This window comes from Micropterus salmoides, unplaced genomic scaffold, assembly GCF_014851395.1.
Source record: "Micropterus salmoides isolate LMB-PRFRI ecotype aquatic unplaced genomic scaffold, ASM1485139v1 Ms_hic_scaffold_14, whole genome shotgun sequence".
Lineage (NCBI taxonomy): Eukaryota > Metazoa > Chordata > Actinopteri > Centrarchiformes > Centrarchidae > Micropterus > Micropterus salmoides.
In genome coordinates, this window is record NW_024040485.1 from 29,896,704 (window position 1) to 29,916,601 (window position 19,898).

The window sequence follows — 19,898 nt, forward strand, 5'->3', positions numbered from 1 at the left end:
GATGTCGCCAGTTACGCCTTCTGGTCTCACGCACACACACGCATAGGCCTAACTTTACGCACGTTACGCACGCATTCGTGACATCCATCCAACATGATGCGTGTTTTATTTTAGCAATTTTTGTTTGTTTATTCTGGTCTGTTACAGTTGTATTGGGATTGTGTTTTTTATATATATATATATATATATCTTAAGTGTTCTGTACGTATTCTGTATAATTTTTCAAGTTTATGTTGTAGATTAGTATGCTGATGGGACATTATACTGTAGGTATATACGGAAGCCCTAAGAGGCCATACATCCATGCATTTATTTATTACGTTTTCCCGTGATAGGAGTTCGAAATAACCAGTGTTGGGCAAGATATTTCCAAAATGTATAACCTGTAGCCTATGTATAACAAATATATTACTTTTGCACGTAGCTCAACAAAACTACAACATTTGTAGACAGTAAAATAGTGCAAAATATGCTGAAATAAATATTTTTTTGTGGTAATTAAGCATTATTATTCAGTGTCATTGAGGTAGGTGGATGTGATATATACATTATATACAATATGAACAGCTATTAGATTGCTAGTAAGGAGTAAATTATACAGGTGGACGTTAGAGTCACTGCAGAGGAACTGTTCCATGTGTCTGGAGTTATTTACCCCTGAGGAATAAGAAATATATTGCAGGGATTTCACTTCAAGATGGAAATTACAGCAAAATTAAAGTTTTTAATCCTTACCTTTATCTGTAACAGAAGTTCCCTTTCTGATGTCTTTCAAATGCTGCTGTTCCTTGGCATTTCATTACTTGTGGAAATTGGCTCCAGTGACAAAATAATGTAGTTCTCTTTCAACGTATGAACACAAAATGTAAAACAAAAACTTTTGGTAACTGTTAATATTGACGTTAATATTTTAAAAAGGTAACAGTGATTTATTACAACAAGGATTTACAGGGAAAGTAAGTACATTAAACCAGTCCTCACACCATTTAATAATTAATAATAATTTAATTATCAGGGGGGGTATGTGTAGGGTCTGTGCGGATGTCCACGTGCCTCCTGTTTTTTGTGACCTACTGCGCATGTGTGGAACGTGTCCGCCAAGTTGACTGCAGAAAGTAGTATTAACAGAAGTAGTCCGGGTCCGCTCCCGAGTATATAATAGCTGGTGGGTTGCTGATGGGTGAAATAGGATAATCGTCTCCCCATTAAGAAAGACGCTGTGCACTTTTACTCACAAGGTTCAGCCGCATAACTTCATTGATTATTTAAATCTGTCAACACTCCGACAGGATCGGCCAGGATGAACTGACAGCAGCCTCTTTGATCAAGTACGTCGTTAAAGAAAACACATTTAGAATTCTATTCACACATGATCCATGATAATGAAGATACAGAAAGGAAAAAACTGCAAAAATGGCATATTGTTACTATTTTAGCGACCCCCCAAAATTTCACAAATCATGTTTTCAGGGGAGCTCCCGTCTTATTAAGAGGAGCTGAGCTCCCCCTGACTCCCCCGTAGTTTGCACCCTGCCTATAAACTCAACTGTGGAATACCTGCGACAGGAAATAAGGTTACTCTGGAAGTCACAGATCACAAATGTTGTTTTCCAGAAATAACCAGATAATTTTCTCGAGATAATGAAACTTTATTTTCCCGATAAAGACATAAGGAATTTGAGATCTCACGAAAACAATAATCAGTCCCTCCAGGATTTCGTAGATTTTGCAATCACAACTATTAACACAATTTCAGTAAAACCACGTGAATTCTGCGCCACTTGCAATTTTGACCATTCAGCGCAACTTTTCTACATATTTGTGTGATACGTCTCACATTTGCCTACAAAAATGACAGCAAAGGACAGTGAAAAACAGGATCCAGATCTTCTCTATTAAAGCGGGGGTAAACTGTTGATAAAGTGCAATATTGAATGAAAGAAAAGAAATCGTCTATTGACCACCGCAAAAACATACGCGGAGATCACTGTGACATAGGCTGTTGCATCCTGGGCAATTGCAAGCCCTGAAAGAGAAAATAAATTAAATGAACTTGTTATCACGGGAAAATGGAGAAAATAAAATACATGAAAGTATGGCATCTTAGGGCTTCCGTAGTTAAAAATTCCTCATCGCAAATGAAGCTTTTTAAGCCTACGACTAAGATTAAAGAAAAAGTACCTGATTATAATTAAAAATTGTATCTAATCTTAAATTTAATCAGTCTGATTGACTGACCACTTACCCCCGAACGTGTTTTCTGAAGTATGTAGAGATTTTTTCTAGTGTTAAATCGATATGTAGGCTGCATCATTTAAAAAAAACAATCATAACTATTAATATTGACTTTTGACTGTGGACCATTGATAGAGGAGAAGAATTTTCTGAAATCGACTGGAGAGGTGTCCAGTAGCAGCAGTGGATGTCATCCCACGCAACTGGTCAGTCAGTCTGTACTGTTGAAATTTATATGTGCCAAACTGATTTTCAATCACTGCAATCCAAACCTTAGCCATAGTTTATATGTCAGAAAATACTTACAGAGCACAATGTTTCATTGAAAATATGGCTAAACATTTTGACTATCGTGTTTATAAACAATGACGCGAGGAGTTGTCATTCGGGTACACTGACATATTTACTTTTGAGGGATAGAAAAGGATTTTGAGCACTTCCTGTTATGCAAATGCGAAGGATAATTCAAGAAATGCACCACAGAGGCTGAGAAAAACTGCAATAATCTATTTCTAACACCTAGAGCTCTGACGTCTTCTAGTGGTAACAATGTAAAACTACATCACAGTAAATACTGGATGACCAGCAGAACCAGAATGAATGAATCTGTGGTGTCCGCCTCTGTCCTCCTTCTCTGCCATGCCTTCTTTTTGAATAGCTATCAGTCTCAAAATGTCTTGCTATGCCTAGTTGTGGCCTTCAGAATTTAGGCTAAACACACTCCTGTTGTGTTTCTCTCTTTCCACTGCCAGGCACTTCACCAATGGCTTTGCATGGTTTACTTCTTATCTGCTTTCAGGTGGAAGGCCGTTGGAAAACGGATGGGCACAAAGATTATTGTTCTTAATTTTTCATACACCTCCAACATTGGTTAACAGTAACTAAGTACATTTACTCAAATACTGTAGGCTGCAAATTATAGGTATTTGTACTTTACTCGAGTACTTTCTTTTCATGCCACTTTCCACTTCTACTCCACTACATCTCAGAGGACGATATTGTGCTTTTTACTACACTACATTTATGTGACAGCTTAAGTTATTTTGCAAAATGAGATTTTACACACAAAACACATGAAAAGTTAAAAAAATTATTATGTTTTGTTATAAATTGAACTCCAACAGTTGGTACAATGGTACAAAACAAGCTTTGTGAAGGTGTTACTTTGGGCTCTGGACAACTGTGACCACATTTCTCACTTTTTTCAGAATCTTTTACAATCGATTAAAGAAGAAAATAATCAGCGGATTAATCCATAATGAAAAAAGTCATTAATTGCAGTATGATACAAAATAGCTCAACCTCAAACAAATACAACACCAAAACCCTGCTTTTACATTAACGCATGAGAAATAATCTCCTGATACAATATATTTTTATACTTTCTGCATTGACTACTTTTACTTTGAATAATGTCTGTAGGCAACATTTTCCTGATCGTACTTACATACTTTTTCTCAAGTAACATTTTCAATGCAGTACTTTTTCCTGTAACTGAGTATTTTTACAGTGAGGTATTAGTACTTTTACTTAAGTAAGAGATCTGGATACTTCATCCACCACTGACCTGCATTCCTTTGTAAATTAGGGCCCCGGGCCCCCCTCTGGCATTGCGCCTCAGTTTCCCAGAACACACCGCTTCCTGTGCATCCGCCATATTGCCTTCGCCTAAACGCGCTGGCTGGATCGGCTCGAACCCACAACTGAAAACGTAAGTACAGAAACAATCGTATTTTATGGAAGCTAGGAATATTTTGTGTTTATGTTTGTACGTGTGTATCAAAGGCTGGTTCGCATGTGAATTTGCTGTTTAAATTATTTAGAAATGAGGTTTAAAAAAAAAGGGCTGATATTAGCTGAAGAGGCTGGTGCGTCGGCTCCGTCTCTGTTGTTGTTTTTCCCCTCTGTCACAGCCACAAATTACATTCACGACTCCTTCGCGATATTTTAGATATTAGCGTTTTTTATCGTTGTGTGTAATATTTAAACCAGGACAAACGAGCCGCGTGTGCCCCTTTTGTCTTCTCTCGGCTACACACACACGCAGTATATGAAGCTTATTTCTGCCTCCTAATGTTTGCGTTTCGGGGGGAACAGCTAACCTCCGTGGTGGCTAGTTAGCATTAGCCTAGCCCCGCAGATGGTACGTGAAATCTGTGCGCGGGGCTGTCTATTATTAACTCTAATTGATTATCTAGTGCCAATCAAATCTACTGAATCAAACGTCGTCGTTAGCTACTCTCTGGTCTCGTGTTAGCCACAGAGAACGATAACGTTATGTCATCTGATTCGTTAGTTTTAACGCACTGGGCTTTGTTTACTGACATGAATGGATGATTGCGGGGGATATTAGACGAATGTGTAACGTTGGGGTGAAGATGTACCCAGATTCACGTCTCCGTTGTTGGCTTTTTTCTTGACATTATTAATCTGAGGGTGTAAAGATGCATCAGTTTTGTCTTCAGCCACCCACAGTGTTTAACACGGACCACCCCCCCACTTTCACCTCTTGGCTGTAGCATGTGTGTCAGTCAGCATGGCTCACACATGCTGAGAGGAGCCTTGACATTTTGATATTTAGAAAAACTGTCAGGTCCGAGACAGAGACCACCAGGCCCGATACAAAGTGTAGGATACCCCTGGTTGGATTTAGTTAATATTTTAGTCAGTTCAAGCTCTGCACGGCCAAAAAGTCTCAGGTGACTTTGACAAAGAGGCACAAAAGTGTTATAGATGGTTGGATAATTCAAGGCAGAGGCCAGACCCAAGTGTCTAGATTCTGGCTATGTTTGGAAAATTTACTTATCTAGCCTTTCCCTGTTATCCCATATTTAGAATGAGGATCACTTTAATTACCTCAGAGTTACCTTTAAACAAACAGGACAGCAAGCTCAACAAAAACAGACACAAACTGCAAACTACTGTACAAAAATAAAACACAAAACAACAAAATTTGTAGTCAGTAAATTAGTGCAAAAAAGCTGGAATAAATATATTTTTGTGGTAATTATGCTTTGTCTATTTCTATGGTGACTTTTTAACTGTTTGGATTTTAATTGTTCTTTATCTTCTGTGAAAGCACTATGTACTCCATTTGATAAGTTCTCTACAAATAAAAGTTATTATATACAATATAAAACGCTATTAATTTGCTAGTAAGGAGGATACAGGTGGATGTTAGAGTCACTGGGTTATTGCAGAGGAACTGTTCCATGTGTCTGGAGTTATTTACCCCTGAGGAATAAGAAATAAATTGCAGGGATTTCTCGTCAAAATTAAAGTTTTTAATCCTTACCTTTATCTGTAACAGGAGTTCCCTTTCTGATGTCTTTCAAATGCTGCTGTTCCTTGGCATTTCATTACTTGCAGAAATCGGCTCCAGTGACAAAATAATGTAGTTCTCTTTCAATGGATGAACACAAAATGTAAAACAAATCTTTTGGTAACTGTTTGATTACCATCTTATGGGTTTGATGACTGAAGTTAATATTTTAAAAAGCTGACATTGATTCATTACAGCAGGGATTTACAGGGAAAGTAAGTACATTAAACCAGTCCTCACACCTATTTAATAATTTAGGGGAGGCTAAACTCTGATAGAGCGGGTCCTCTCTTAATTACAGGGCTGGTGGTTCCTTCCCTCCTTTCCACGTGACACTAAACCACACAGTCGCTGCTGATAGCCAATCAAGTGCTTTGCATTGGATTGGAGCTCTGTGACTATTAGTACTAGAGCTGCGGCGATTGATCAAATAATCCATTAGTTGTCAACTATATAATGAATTGGTAACTATTTGGATCATTTGATTTGTTTAGTTTGAGTGAAAGAAGAATTCTCTGATTCCAGCTTCTTAAATGTGAATATGTTTTGATTTCTTTGCTCCTCTTTGAAAGTAAACAAAATTTTTGGGTTGTGGACAAAACAAGATATTTGAGGACGTCATCTTGGGCTTTGGGAAACATTTTTCACCATTTTCTGACATTTTATAGACCGAACAAGTGATCGATAATTATCGACAATGAAAATAATTGTTAGTTCCAGCCCTAATTGGTACATGTCTGTGTAAACGAGTCAAATTTTGTCTGCAAAATTAAGAAAAGTGCTTAAGAGTGCAGTCCATTTATCGTGCGTTTCCCACTAATAGTAATCACCAGAGGTCATCATTACGTCCTAGATTTCTAAGAAAATCTCATTATCCTTATTTTTTGTTGTTGTTGTTGTTTCAGCGTTGCAGAGATGACTCAGACAGTTCAGACCAACGGGGTTCAACCCCTCAGTAAGACCTGGGAGCTGAGTCTGTATGAGCTACAGAGAACACCACAGGTAATAATTCATGCCACTCAGTTCATTCACCGATTACGTACATAGTGTTTTATGGAACTCCTCTTGCTTTTGTTTGTTTTTTTTAAACCTAACATCTGTAGGGTAAATCAATCTGTAAAATAAAAATTGTATAGTGGTGAAACGAGTCATTTCGAGGGGGTTGTGACGCTCAAAAGAACGTGTCCAACGGAGGAAGTGCAACGCTACCAAGCTGACCAATCACAGCTCAAAATTCAACTTTTACTTGCAGGTGTTCCTGTTTACAATCATGATACATAATTATCAATGTGTTTGGGAAATGACAGAAGCTTAGAATATACTGTTGTGGCGTTAAAGGTGCTGAGAAAGATTTGGGTGCACCCAGTGTTTCCCACTCACGAAAGGGCCTTTCCGAAACTAGACCCTTGACACGGAGTGAACTCTGGTCGGAGTCACCCTCCAGGCCAAATCGAGCTCCCTAACCCGTATAGTGTTTAAATAAAGTGGACATGCGCATGAACGCGCGAATTGAGCAGAAGTAGGTAGGGAGAGGGAGTAGCAAGCACTTTTAAAAAGGCCCATAGGCTTTACTTGGGCCGGCGACCCATTTTAAATATCTCTCACTCTCTCTCACATTGACGACAGACCCGTCTGTGAAATTGAATGTTTAGTAGCCTGTCGTAAACACCGCTGCACAAATCTGTCCAATCTGTCCACTGTGTGAGCTTACTGTGAGCTCACAACAATGATCAGGCAAAAGGTGGTTCCAACTTTGTGCAGCCAGAGAAAAGCAACTGCGTGCGCCGGTGTTGTGCACCTCACGTGTGGTGACGCTCTATTATGCTGAGAAAAGAGGTGGATGATTCTGTGCCGCACCAATGCAGAAAGTTAGTCCGGAGCTCTCCCATGTTCCCGAAAATAGAACAGTGAGCTGTGCAATATCCCAAATGATGACTCTTCAGTTGCTGTGCACAGTCAGACCCGTGAGCCGTGTCAGCTGTACCGCTCCGCAGGCAGATTCATCTTTGTGTGTACTAACCTTCATCTCGATCTGTTTCGTACTGGCACAGGAGGCTATAACAGATGGACTGGAGATAGCAGTGTCGCCCAGGTCCCTGCACAGCGAACTTATGTGTCCCATCTGTCTGGACATGTTGAAGAACACAATGACAACCAAAGAATGTCTGCACCGCTTCTGCGCTGATTGTATCATCACAGCTTTGAGATCTGGGTGAGTTTTATCCTGCAGTAGAAACCAGGAGACCCCTCTCTGTCCCTGAAGTGGTATTCAAGGAACAGGCGGCTGCTGAGAATAAGTAGGAAGAGTGTGTGAGGTGTGATCCCCACAATCAGACAAGAGAAATCACGTTATTAGATCACAAGTGGAGAAAGCTAACATCACTCAAAGACTGACGATGATGGTGATATATTGGAGCGTACAGTAAGTTCCCATTACCTGTTTGATAAGGATAGGATCAATACTCGCATTCCAGTTTAACTCTTTTTATTTCTTCCTGTCCGTTCTCGCTACAAACAGATCCCTTGTTAAAGCAATTTCTGTGTAAATGATGCGAGATAAAATCCATAAAGTTATATGAGACACGGGTGACATTTATTGGGCGTAACGTGGGCAGAACATTTCCTCTGACATAACTTAGCAGTGTTTCCGGGTGTGCTCGGTTACTTTGGAAGTGAAACGGGTTGTTAAGGACATCATTGACATTTTCTGACATTTTGTAGGCGGTGAAAATGATCCTAAATTGCGGCCCTACATTAAATCTTGGCAAAGTATTGCTACTACGCTGTTTGTCATCACAGAAATGCATGAACTTAGACAATCGCTTACTCATTAGTCTGCAGCTCTTTTATTCCTGTAAGTGGTGACATTTGTTCTAATGTGCTTTTGACCATAAACTGTAAAAATGCGCTGAGTAAATACCACAGAAAAGGTTTGTGTAGGTCAGTTTTTTGTGCTCAAAGTAAACACATGTAGTAGCCCGAAGCAGCATATTCAGGTTTGACTCTTTAGTATTTCAGGTTTACTTAAAGTGTAGTGTTTGACCCAGACAGAAATTAAAATGCATTTGAAATGTCTTGCATTTATATTATTCCACATTATAAAACGGGTATCTCAAATCAAGCAATCTGATTGGTTCATGGTAGTGATATTATGAGCGTATACAACGGGTATGAGGTCGAATTCCTTCGCACAGATCCGTATCACTCCGTGACAAACAGGGTTCGAGTTATAATCTGAGCTTCGTGAGGGCCTCGTGCCACATTTACACCTGGTATAAAAAATTTTACCGGAGGAGATAAATAAATAAATGAGAGAGAGAGAGAGACACCGAGAGAAATTGTTGCTTGTTACGTGATTCAACATTTCCCTCTCACACGCACAAACACGCACACACAACAGTCCACTACTCGCCCCAGATGTCTGCGATATTGGAACAAAGTTTAAGTTTCAACAGCAATATTATTTCATGATATTAATGAATGTATAAAACACGTCTGTCCTTTAGAGCTGCAGCTGTGGAATATTTTATTAATCGTGTAATCGAGTAATTGGATAAGAAATACTTTTGTTTGGTGCCAGTACCCGGATCAGCTGTGCAGGGCTCCACTTTTTTTCACCTCCGTCCCAGAACAGTCTTGGAAAAGCAGACAAACAAAACTGAAAAGTTATCTGTTGGGGCAACTTTTTACCTCGACGATAAATTATTTAATTTCAAATCAGTTATAAACTCCTGGACTTTGTTTCAGCAGCTTTTCTGCTCTTGTTCAAAACTTTCTGCACATTCAGAATCTCAAAATAATCTCATAATATTATGAAACTAACATCATTATTTAATGAGAATCATAATCTTTTTTAAAAAGTCTGCCTGACCTATACTCTGCTGTGCTCCCCTTCAGACTGTACTGAATGAGACCAGTGACCTGCACGTTATCAGAGGTAGAAACTGAAACCATCACATCTCAGCGCAAATCCTCACGTTAACTTCTGCCGCTCCGATAAAGTGCAGCTCACAGTCCCAAACGGAGCCGGATTGTGCTTCAGGTTTTAGATGTTTATAATGCAAAACTCTACCAGCGAGTCTGCTGGCTGCGTCTCAGCGTGCGCGGGTTTCTTTACGGTCACGCCGTATGCAGAGTTTCATCAGCTGGGTGGAGATGATTCACGCCGCTAGTCGACGTTACCAGAATATAGATTTGTTTTTCACTGCGTGAGAAGATTGATGTGTGGCGCTTGACGCTAGCCTAGCTTGAGAGGTCAACAAGCTGTTTGTGACTGAGAGAATCAATGGACTTGTACTGCGGGAGAAGGTGAGCAGCCAGCCTCCTGTGTGAGTCCGGCGTGACTGTAGTAACAGCGTGAGAAGACGGCCTCCTCGTTCGGTTCAGTAACCCATTTGCTGTGATCGTAATAAATAAACACATGCCTACACAATCCCTTTCATCCTACAGAATATTTCTCTTTGTCCCAAACACATTATTTTCTAACGACAGGACGCCGTTAGTCTCGAGCCCTGCAGCTGTGTGACTCGTATCACTGTAACGTTACAACCCAAACTCGTGGACTAACCAGTCGGAGGACAATAACCACAAACGGACGATCATAAATTTACCCTTAAGAATTACCTTAGCTAGCCTTCATCTCAACTAGCAATCGTGATTTACGGTAAATGCTAACATTACCTTGTTTTTCAGTTATGCTCCGTTACGATGCGTAGACTGGATGCTTTCGAGGTGATCCCAAACTTTAGACACTTGTCCTCCCTGTCTCTGCAGTAATAAAGAGTGTCCTACCTGTCGTAAGAAGCTGGTGTCCAAGAGGTCGCTGCGTCCAGACCCGAACTTTGATGCTCTGATTAGTAAGTAACCATACAACTTTGCCAGGAGCTTGAATCACGACACAAGTCAAACCTGGAGTAAAAATGTCTTAATCATGTCAAAATTATTATAAAATATTCTAGAATTTAGTTTTATATTCATTTATCCCATTTCAGGTAAGATTTATCCCAGCCGTGATGAGTACGAAGCTCACCAGGAGAGAGTGTTGGCCCGCATAAGCAAACACAACAACCAGCAAGCCCTTTCCCACAGCATAGAGGAGGGGCTGAAGATACAGGCTATGACCAGGTAAACCGCAATTTCAACACGCACAAGTAATGCGCATCGACGCGTAATAATAATAATAATAAACTGAATGCGTACTTGTCTTTGTCAGACTGCAGCGTGGAAAGAGACACACAGTGGAGAACGGTAGCGGAGCTGAGGACAATGGAGACTCCTCCCACTGTAGCAACGCTTCGGTCCACAGCAACCAGGTATGTTGTGATGTTTAACAACGTTAACTTTGTGCATGCGAACATGCACGTAATGTTTTTGTGTGAATATATTGATGATGAATGAGAACATTATTTACGTTAAATGATGCCTAAACACTGAAAAGCACACATCCCCCCCCCCCCCCCCCACCAGGAGGCAGGTCCGAGCATTAAGCGCACCAAAACAAGCGATGACAGCGGTTTGGACATGGACAACGCTGCTGAGAACGGGGGCGGGGACTCTGTAATCGACGGCGGTGCCAGTGAAATAGAACTGGTGTTCAGGCCACATCCCACCCTGATGGAGAAGGACGACGGTCACAACAGGTAGCGTAACACACATACTGCTTGAATAACGGCTCGTACGGTCTCACAGATAAGAAACAGGAGTGGACTTAACGGCTTGAGAGTGCTGTGAGGGATGAGACATTTCAAGGTGCAAGCTTATTAGTCATTAAACAGCACAAGGCTGCATAACGAAATGACATTTGTAGTCCACCTCCTCTCATCTTGCGGGAGTCTTGCGCTGAAAGCTCAGAACACGGACCACCTGCTGAGTGCTTGATCCGGGGTGTTGATGGCGCAGGTCTCTGTAACGATGCGGACACAACAGTTCTGAAATCGGTGGCTTGTACTACGAAGGAAGTTCAACCTACTCAGAGTTAACTCGGGGTTATCAGGCAAATTCAGGGTTGGCAAACTCTGAACACCTACACTGGAGTTAAACGGTGAATAAGATGTTGGTTAGTTGAGTCCGTGTTAACCTGGGCTAACTTAATTGGAGTGTGTTAAAGGGGTGTGTTCGGCCGTTCAGGCAGGAAATTATGAATGTAAAGACACGTTAACAGCGAAATCTAATATCGTGGCGGCCGACAAATCCAGGGAGGCTTGTTGGCACTGTGTTCTTATTGTAGTTCAGATCTCTGTTATGTTTTTTATGGGCTCTTCTGTTATATGAAGGTAAAACTGCACATGAACTCCATTGTAATAGGGGGAAAAAAAGGAGCCAGCGTTTAAGCCAGACAGAATTTAATTTCCAAGATTAATCTACAAGTAAAAAGCTTGAATATTCTCTGACATTATAGTCACACATTTATGAGAGTAACTTCACTTTGCGAGGCTGCGACCTCACACACGTCTGCCGTGTAGTATGCATGCATTGGAAAGTTATCGGATTTAGCAGTGAGGAAATACTCGTGAGTTTAACCCACTATCTTAGAGATGCACGATAGTGATTGTGATACTTTTTTTTTCTCTGTTAGCATATGAACCCTCACCCTGACTCCCTATTTTTTTGGACATGTAAAATAGTCAATCTAAATATGTGAAAACACTCCGGAGAATTCAGTTATAGACTACATCTACGAAACTATTAATTAATTAACCTTCCTCTTTAAAATCCCCGAGGCTGCAGGGCTCGCTGTCTGAACGTGATGCTGTTGTGTTCAGAACTTGATTGCAGCCGCAGTGGAACAAATCAGCATGAAATCTAAACAGATTTTATGAAGCCATGTGTATTAATATCCAACTTCTCATCATTAACACAGAGTACAGATGTGGTGTGTAGTCCACGTGCAGGGTAACCTCGAGTTAACCACGAACCAAACCTGCTCGGAGCAGTTTAGACATGCTGCGTAAATTGCCATGGCAACAGACCTCGGTTAACACCTGTCCACCTTTCGTAGTGCGGGTTAATCTGGAAGTTACACCAACGTCACGAAGTTACCTGGATAAGCCAGTTTCCCCGCTTCGTAGTACAGACCACTGTTGTTTGGTCAACCTGAGTCCCTTTTATATCCAGATGTGCTTTACAAATAAATACCTTGACTAAATATTAACACATTTACATAATAAACCAAACCAAGCACAATACACCCACCTGTGCACCGTGCGTAAACACTTTTAGTATTCTGGGTACAGCCTAACTTGAAACTGGTATTTTGATCATGCTTCATGTTAGCTGGACTGAATGTGACCGATAGTAGCTGCTAATGTGGGAATGTTTGTTTTGACAAAGGTGCACAGAGAGTAGCCGTTACACATACTTCCTGCAACACATGTCAAAACAAAACACCTTAAAACAGTATCTGTCATTGTTGTTGCATTCACCAAACTCCTCCTGGATTTTGAAACAGAACTAATGAGAGCAGTCCGTTAGGGGTGTGGAAAATAAAAGATGCATTTTAGATGCATCGCGATGCAAACTTGATTATGATTCGATTAACAAATGTCAATAATTGATAACGTAAAAAAAAATCAATAGCGCACCTATCGTTAATGATTTTCACCTGCACTCTGTGTAGCGCTTAGCTAGCGTCCTCTTCTCATTCTTCAAATGACAGCCACGCGACAGGCGGCAGTAGGTGAAAACGAGCGGAATAGAGGAAGAGATGAGCGCTACGTTTCAGTCTGGCTGTAAATGTACAGTGTAGGTCACAGCGTGTCCGTTTATTAAAGTCTGTCTGTTGTTTTCAACTACTAGAAAGGCGGTTAGCGCTAACGTCTCCTCTTCAGACTGCGGTCTGGAAGCTGAGCAGGATGTTATTTGACTGCTGTAAAGTTGGTTTGTTGAAATGACCCAAATGCCGTTTCTCAAGGCCCATGGTGCTCAATACAAGATCACAATAACCAACTTACAAGACAAGAAACAAACGTGTAACTACACTAGACGAGACAAAAAAGGAACAGATATACTGAGGTGGCGTGAACGTGGTTTGGCTGGAACATTGTAAAGTGCGAAGTTCAACCCCCATCTGAATAAATAAAACTAGCAGCAGCAGAGGTCAGTAATAACGCTGTAATAATGCTGTGTTAGCTTATATGAAGTAACATTAAATATCTGCATTTTATTACTACCTTCTTGTTTGGATTACTTTGCTTTAAAAGTACCAAGTAGTCAAACAGGGAGAAAAATAATAAATTTATCCTGTTTGTTTTACAATTGCATCGTAGCCTCATATTCGTAATGCCTAGAAATTCCCACAGTTGAGGTGATGCATCGAGAAATCGAATCGCTGACCTGATAATCGAATCGTGAGACCAGTGAAGAGGCGCCTACAGTCCACATCCTGTGGGGCTACTATGTGCTCATTTACACATATATTTGAATGTGTGTCTGCAGTGTGGAGTTTGTACCTCGCTACATTAAGACGTCCGGTAACGCTACGGTGGATCACCTGTCAAAATACCTGGCCGTCAGACTGGCTCTGGAGGAGCTGAGAAGAAACGCGGAGGCCAGTCCTGTTAATGTGGAGGCCGCTTCAGAGAAACAGTACACCATCTACATCCCTACTGCTGGAAACCAGTTCACTGTGAGTACATACACACACGCAGACCGTGCACCAGAAAACAGCATTGATCTAAACACACGTCCCCAAGCAGATTAGTGCAATCAGTTTTTCCACCCCTGCACATTCTGCTGTTGGCCTTCTTCACAGAAGACATGTTGACAAGTCACAGCAGGAAAAGCACAGATGTCAGTAATACAGTAAAGGATGGTGGATAGTATATTACTTAGTGTCTTAACAGTAAAATCACTTTTGTGAGGAAGTACATGAAATGTACAGACACTTTATTATATTATGAATTGGTTCTGGTCCCAGTCAATAGTCTTCATGGTATTCTTCACCCTTTTTCCATAGAAAATTACTTGTGTCCCTCCCCCCAAAATATCTGTGACTTTGCGTCATACTCCAATCCACATCCTGGCAACCATTCGCTAAAACGTTGTAGGTTTGAAGCCATTATTGAATATGTGAAAGGGGTGTGTTCAGACTAAAACAGGTGCTCTTTAGGATCTGAAATGTAGAAACATACAGAGAAGGTTAAAACTTTCTGAAGAAGTTGGGGGAATATGAGCAGGAGAGCAAACGTGTGACCTTTCGGAGAAAGGCTAAGTTTTAAATCCAAAATTTATGTGATCTGTGTGCATCCGATTAGTCTTTGAAATCTGGGGGTTCTCTGGGAGGTCTGTTTATGACTGGCCCCTAACCCTCTCTCTTATGTAGCGTTAAGATAACCTTAACCACATGGTACCTGCCACCTAAAATATAACCCAGAATAATCAGTAATATCTCCTCAACCATCAGGCCTAGATGCATAATTCTGGTCTTCTTTGAAAGGTCAGAAACTAAGGAACATAAATCCATTGTACATTAATATATTTATATAAAAGCTATATTTTAATGCAACAAACCATCATAAAGAAGATTATAATGCACGTGAATATCTTCTAATACACCTGTTATACAACAGTTATTACACAATCTTTCAAAAATATACCAGAATATGTCCATGTTTTGGCCATATTTACTGTTTATATGTTCGCTTTTATTGGTAGTTATTAAAAACATTATTTCTCTCCACACAAGCACGTTCCAAATAACATAAAGCTTCCAAAACATTGAAAATTTGATAAAAACGGTGAATAATCCTGTGGCTTGTAAAGCACACAGGCCACAGCTTGAGAACAGAACATCCTCCAGGGCTGTAAGCGGGCTCTTTCTTTTCGTATTGAAGAGACGAATCGATTTGATATGCTGCATGTCTGTGTAGCGCCTACGGTTTGCCGATAAAATCCGCCTCCGCCAAAGCAAGCTCTTCTTCTCTCCCTCCATCTGATGACAGAAAGGAAACTTATCAGCTCACAGACCTCACCAAGATGGCGGCCCGCCAGGACGGCCTTTATTGACACAAACGACCGCTGTTTTTGGACTGAAAACGGCTAGAACAGCGAAAATTGATCACCGGTCCGGCAGATCCGGTACCAGTAGTAACGTTAGCTAACATACTTTATATATTTCTGTTTCAACGACTTTAGTACCTACAGAGGCATTGCATTCACCAAAGAAAAAAAGTAGATGCCTTGTAATTATGAGATAAATATTAGTCCGTCAACATTGCAGTAAAACCGATATCTTTAAACCCTGAAAACTTAGTGTTGGAAGTATCAAGCTGATAACTTGCCTTTCTGAGGCTGTGCAGTGGTTCTACTCTGCAAAGCAGGAAGTGACACCTTTTTCAGTTGTCTCATAATTACAACATCCTTACTACATTTTTTTTTTTCTTTGGCGAATGCAATGCGCTTCCGTTTCAGCGTTGTAAACAAACGCACACTGGCTTTGTAGTCTCTGTACAGGAGGCGTTCACTCACATGCGGAGGCAGATAGAGCAGCGCTCACAAACGTCTGCTGGCGAGATGAAACTATATTAAAACATGGAACGGCAGGCAAAAGCAGTTTAGTTTCCTAAACTCTGAGAACAACTCTGCTTCTACAGACGGACTGGAGGAGGTTTAGTTTAGAAAGTGGCGAGGGTCGGCGTGTGAAACCCTCATGGATGTTTGAACTGTTGTGTCTGTTCGCAGGTTCTGAATGGTTCCTTCTCCCTGGAGCTGGTCAGCGAAAAGTACTGGAAGGTGAACAAACCCATGGAGCTCTACTTTGCGCCTACTAAAGAACACAAGTAGTCTCACACAAAAACACACACATACATACACACACACACACACACTCACTCGCCAGTAGGACGTCAACACATGGACTTGGCTACACCTGCGCACACAGAAACAAGAAGAGAGGACCGTGTGTGTCTGAAGGAGACGAGGGGATGGTGAACCCCTCAAAAGGACTCTTGTAAAAAGAAAAAAACTTGTTTTATATTCTGTGGGTTTTCTTTTTTGTCTCTTTTTATCTTTCTCTCTGTAGAAGGTAGCAGATCAGTACAGCGGCCAGCAGAGACCGTAAACATAAATGTAAACATAAAATTGTGCAGGAAACACTGTTCACATGGCAACATTGTAAACGCCCATAGACATAGATAACACATGGGCGTGTGCTCTTCAACTCTACGATGAACCTATTGGAAACGGATAAAGGTCAGAATAAATATAGTTTTATAATGAACTAAAAACCTAATTTTGAAACTGTTGAAATTGAAACACCACTAAATTTATGACATTGAAGTATTTTATTTTCAAAACCATCCAGCTGGATTTCTGTGGTTTGATTTGCTCATCTGAACTCTTGACAGAATGAAATCAGTCAGAGACAGAGACACACTTAATCGATTATCCTGGGTAGCCTGAAATTTTAAGATAACATCTTTGGATCTTAAAATGAGCAGTTGAATCCGAGCAGCTTGAGTTTGGACATTTGACACTTGGATTTTCTGTCTGCGTTTGTGAACCCTAAAAAAAAAAAGAACCACACATTTCAGACTGAAGGTTTTCAAAGTAAAATGTAAGTTCAACATTAACTAATAAGTAGTGATTCAGTTTCACAGTTGGGTTGCAGTTGCTTATGAAATTCAAACTATTATGGGCTTTTCTGCCGTTGGCATTCCTCTAAACTGGTTCTGCACGGTCAGACACGGATTACAACCATAATTTAATTAGAAACATCTGACAAAGTGTGAGATGCTGTTATCACAGAGTGCATAGGGCCCTTTGAGAAAACACCTGATAAACCACATGTTGAATACCAGCGTTCACACTGAGACACTTGGCAGTTTTAACCAGCTGTCGGCTGTGCAAGCAAATCCAGTTGGATGTAAGTAAGTAGTGACATGAAGCTACAGAGATTTTCCAGCTGTCTTTGTCGAACAAGGGAGAGCACTAAACGAATGACTCTGTGGTCACCCCGCTGCACCATTTGTCAGGGCTTGTCCTGCTTTTGTTTCCATAACATGGTCTGTGTACAGCAGAGAAACCCTGAATTGTGACAGAGACTCTGGGAGCTGTTGTCTTGATCTGCTGCCTGTAGGAACAAACTGTCCTCTAATATCTGTGGCTGCTCTCTATGGCTTGTCCTTTTATAAATGTCTTTTGTAACGTGGAGAGGAAGCAGCGTGCGTGCGTGCGTGCGTGTGTGTGTGATTGGAGGCGGGTGGGGAGGGAGGGTATTTTTGCAGCGCCACAGTCAGTCAGACCATTAAAGTATTCACTATCTCTACAACTCTACTCCCTTTGCTGGTCATTCACCACTGACTCACCGGTGGTGGGGGTTCTTTTCTCGCCATCCTCCTCCTTAGACGTAAAGAAAGGTACTTCGCCCACAAGAACCCCGACGGGACAAACCCACAACGATTACACCGAAACACACACACACGTGCGTTTCAAACATGATGTTGCTCTTTTTAACTGGCTGCTCTGTTTGTGGGCAAGACGATGCACCGGTGTGTGTTTTTACCATAGCAGAGAAATGTGAAGTTTGCATGTGTGAAGCTCCTTACATTGATGAGCAGTAGTGCACAGAGGATGCGATTTAATGTTGTCAAATGTGGTCTGTAGGCACTGCCGTGGCTGCTAAGTAACGGCCGCTAGGGGGCAGATACACTAATCATGAGTGACTGGATGAATGTTTGTGTGTGTGTTGGTGCATCAGCATCTGAAACGAGACCTTGGCAGCCCACATCAGGTGTGAAGGAATCCCTTAGTCCAACCTGTCTGGGCTCATGGGGGCACCAAGACCTGGTTCTCACTGCTGTTTCAAACATGTTATGTTTTTAGGTGTGAAGCAGCGTTTGTTTCATGGACAGTCGGAAACTTTATTTGTCATTTATGTGTAATATTCCTGATATTTGGCAGTGCAGTTCTAATGCAGCTCATTTATTTGATCCAAGAGGCGGAACCCCCTGCAGCACGTCAGTGGTGAATAAAAGGGTTTCACGTCGACAATATTCCTGATAATGGGAGCACAGTGTTGTGGCATTCCTGGAGAAATAGTTCACTACATTACATTTAAAAAGAATGCAACCTATTTTATGAATCCTACGGAAGCCCTAAGCGGCCATTGAAAATTGCACCCTGTACTTTAATACAGCCTCACAGAGAAGGTAGAATGGACGTACATAGACTCTTGGTCTTGTTTATGAATTTTGGCAGCTGACAAGAAAAGAAAACCCAGTTGGAAGAAAAAAACATGTCCGTCCCCCTTTTTACTCCGTTTTCCCGTGATAACAGGATAATTATCTCGGGAACTCAATAACTAATTATAGCTGAAGAGCGAGGTGTCGGCAGGTTAACAATTGTTTTCTTTTGTTTTTGATTATCCTCTTCATCCAAGTTGTTATGAAGAAATTCAGGGGAATCCAATCACACATTTCCCAACGGCTATTTCAAAGGTTCCCAAATAGCCATCAGGAAATATGTAACGTTTAAGTCCATAAGTTGATGGATGTGGACCAATTGCCGGGATGCACACAGTCCAGCAACAGTGTCTTCATCAGAACTTTGCTGAAGAGGATTAGGAAAAAGATGGGTCCTGTGCTCTACCGACTGAGCTAACCAGTGACACTGAAATTAAAGTATTAGTAGTAAAAAAAATATTTGAATGGATGGCCGCTTAGAGCTTCCGTAGAATCCACTGTTAAAAAATGTATAAATTCAGAATATTTGTGAGATGGTACTATAATTTCTTAAAACCATAGAAGCTGCCTGCTTCTTATGATCCAAATTATTTCTGTTCATTTGACTAAATCAGCATCTCGCCGTCTTCATCAGCAGATAAAGTTTGCACAGTGGTCTCGGTTTAAAAAATAAAAATGGTAACTCTTTGGTCAAGAATCAATCCACATTTGAGTTCTGTTAAGTTCTTGTTCTGCCTGTAAAATTTAAAATGTGCCAACTCAGTTTAGCCTGTTGATACGTTTTAATGTCTGTGTAGCTGGCCCGGGAGGGGCGTCCACAGATCCAAGGATTGTATCAGATTTCTAGCTTTAGGAAAGACAAGGTGTCAGGTTTCACAAACTGCCCTGCCCTGATGGGAGAGTGTCGGAGGTTTGCTCGAGTCCCATCTCGTTAAAAAGAGCTTCACTCCTGTCTCATTTTGTACCGTGTGTCTGATTAGCTGTCTGTGTGTGGAACCTGTATACTGCATCTTTCTGTTTGGACAATAAACCTGAATCTCTGTGTTCAACGTAGAACACAGCGCTGTTGCTTATGTTTTCATTGTCTGCTTTAAACAACAAAAAAAAGTTCACATCTTGGGTGTGAAAATCACTGTTGGTCTGTATTGTGACTATCTCGTCTT

The 19,898-nt window shown here is 41.0% G+C and overlaps 1 protein-coding gene across 2 annotated transcripts; it reads left to right on the forward strand.

Moving 5' to 3' along the window:
- Positions 1-3,872: 3,872 nt before the first annotated feature.
- On the forward strand, positions 3,873-19,804 carry rnf2 (ring finger protein 2). Of its 2 annotated transcripts, none has more exons than XM_038718960.1 (9): positions 3,873-3,946; positions 6,463-6,559; positions 7,603-7,769; positions 10,331-10,413; positions 10,549-10,681; positions 10,770-10,869; positions 11,024-11,196; positions 13,991-14,180; positions 16,235-19,804. In XM_038718960.1, exons 2-9 carry the CDS (start codon positions 6,473-6,475, stop codon positions 16,334-16,336), a joined length of 1,035 nt encoding a protein of 344 aa, XP_038574888.1. In that variant the 5' UTR covers positions 3,873-3,946; positions 6,463-6,472; the 3' UTR covers positions 16,337-19,804. The 2 variants fall into 2 exon arrangements, with proteins under 2 accessions (XP_038574888.1, XP_038574889.1); XM_038718961.1 differs by having other exon boundaries at positions 3,874-3,946; positions 7,609-7,769.
- Positions 19,805-19,898: the final 94 nt, after the last annotated feature.

What these genes read in the sequence shown, in the direction of transcription:
- rnf2 (XM_038718960.1), top strand. Translation starts at nt 6,473, where the DNA reads ATGACTCAGACAGTTCAGACCAACGGGGTTCAACCCCTCAGTAAGACC. An exon ending in AAGATACAGGCTATGACCAG is followed by an intron (nt 10,682 to 10,769) that starts GTAAACCGCAAT and finishes TGTCTTTGTCAG; the next exon opens with ACTGCAGCGTGGAAAGAGAC. An exon ending in CTGCTGGAAACCAGTTCACT is followed by an intron (nt 14,181 to 16,234) that starts GTGAGTACATAC and finishes GTCTGTTCGCAG; the next exon opens with GTTCTGAATGGTTCCTTCTC.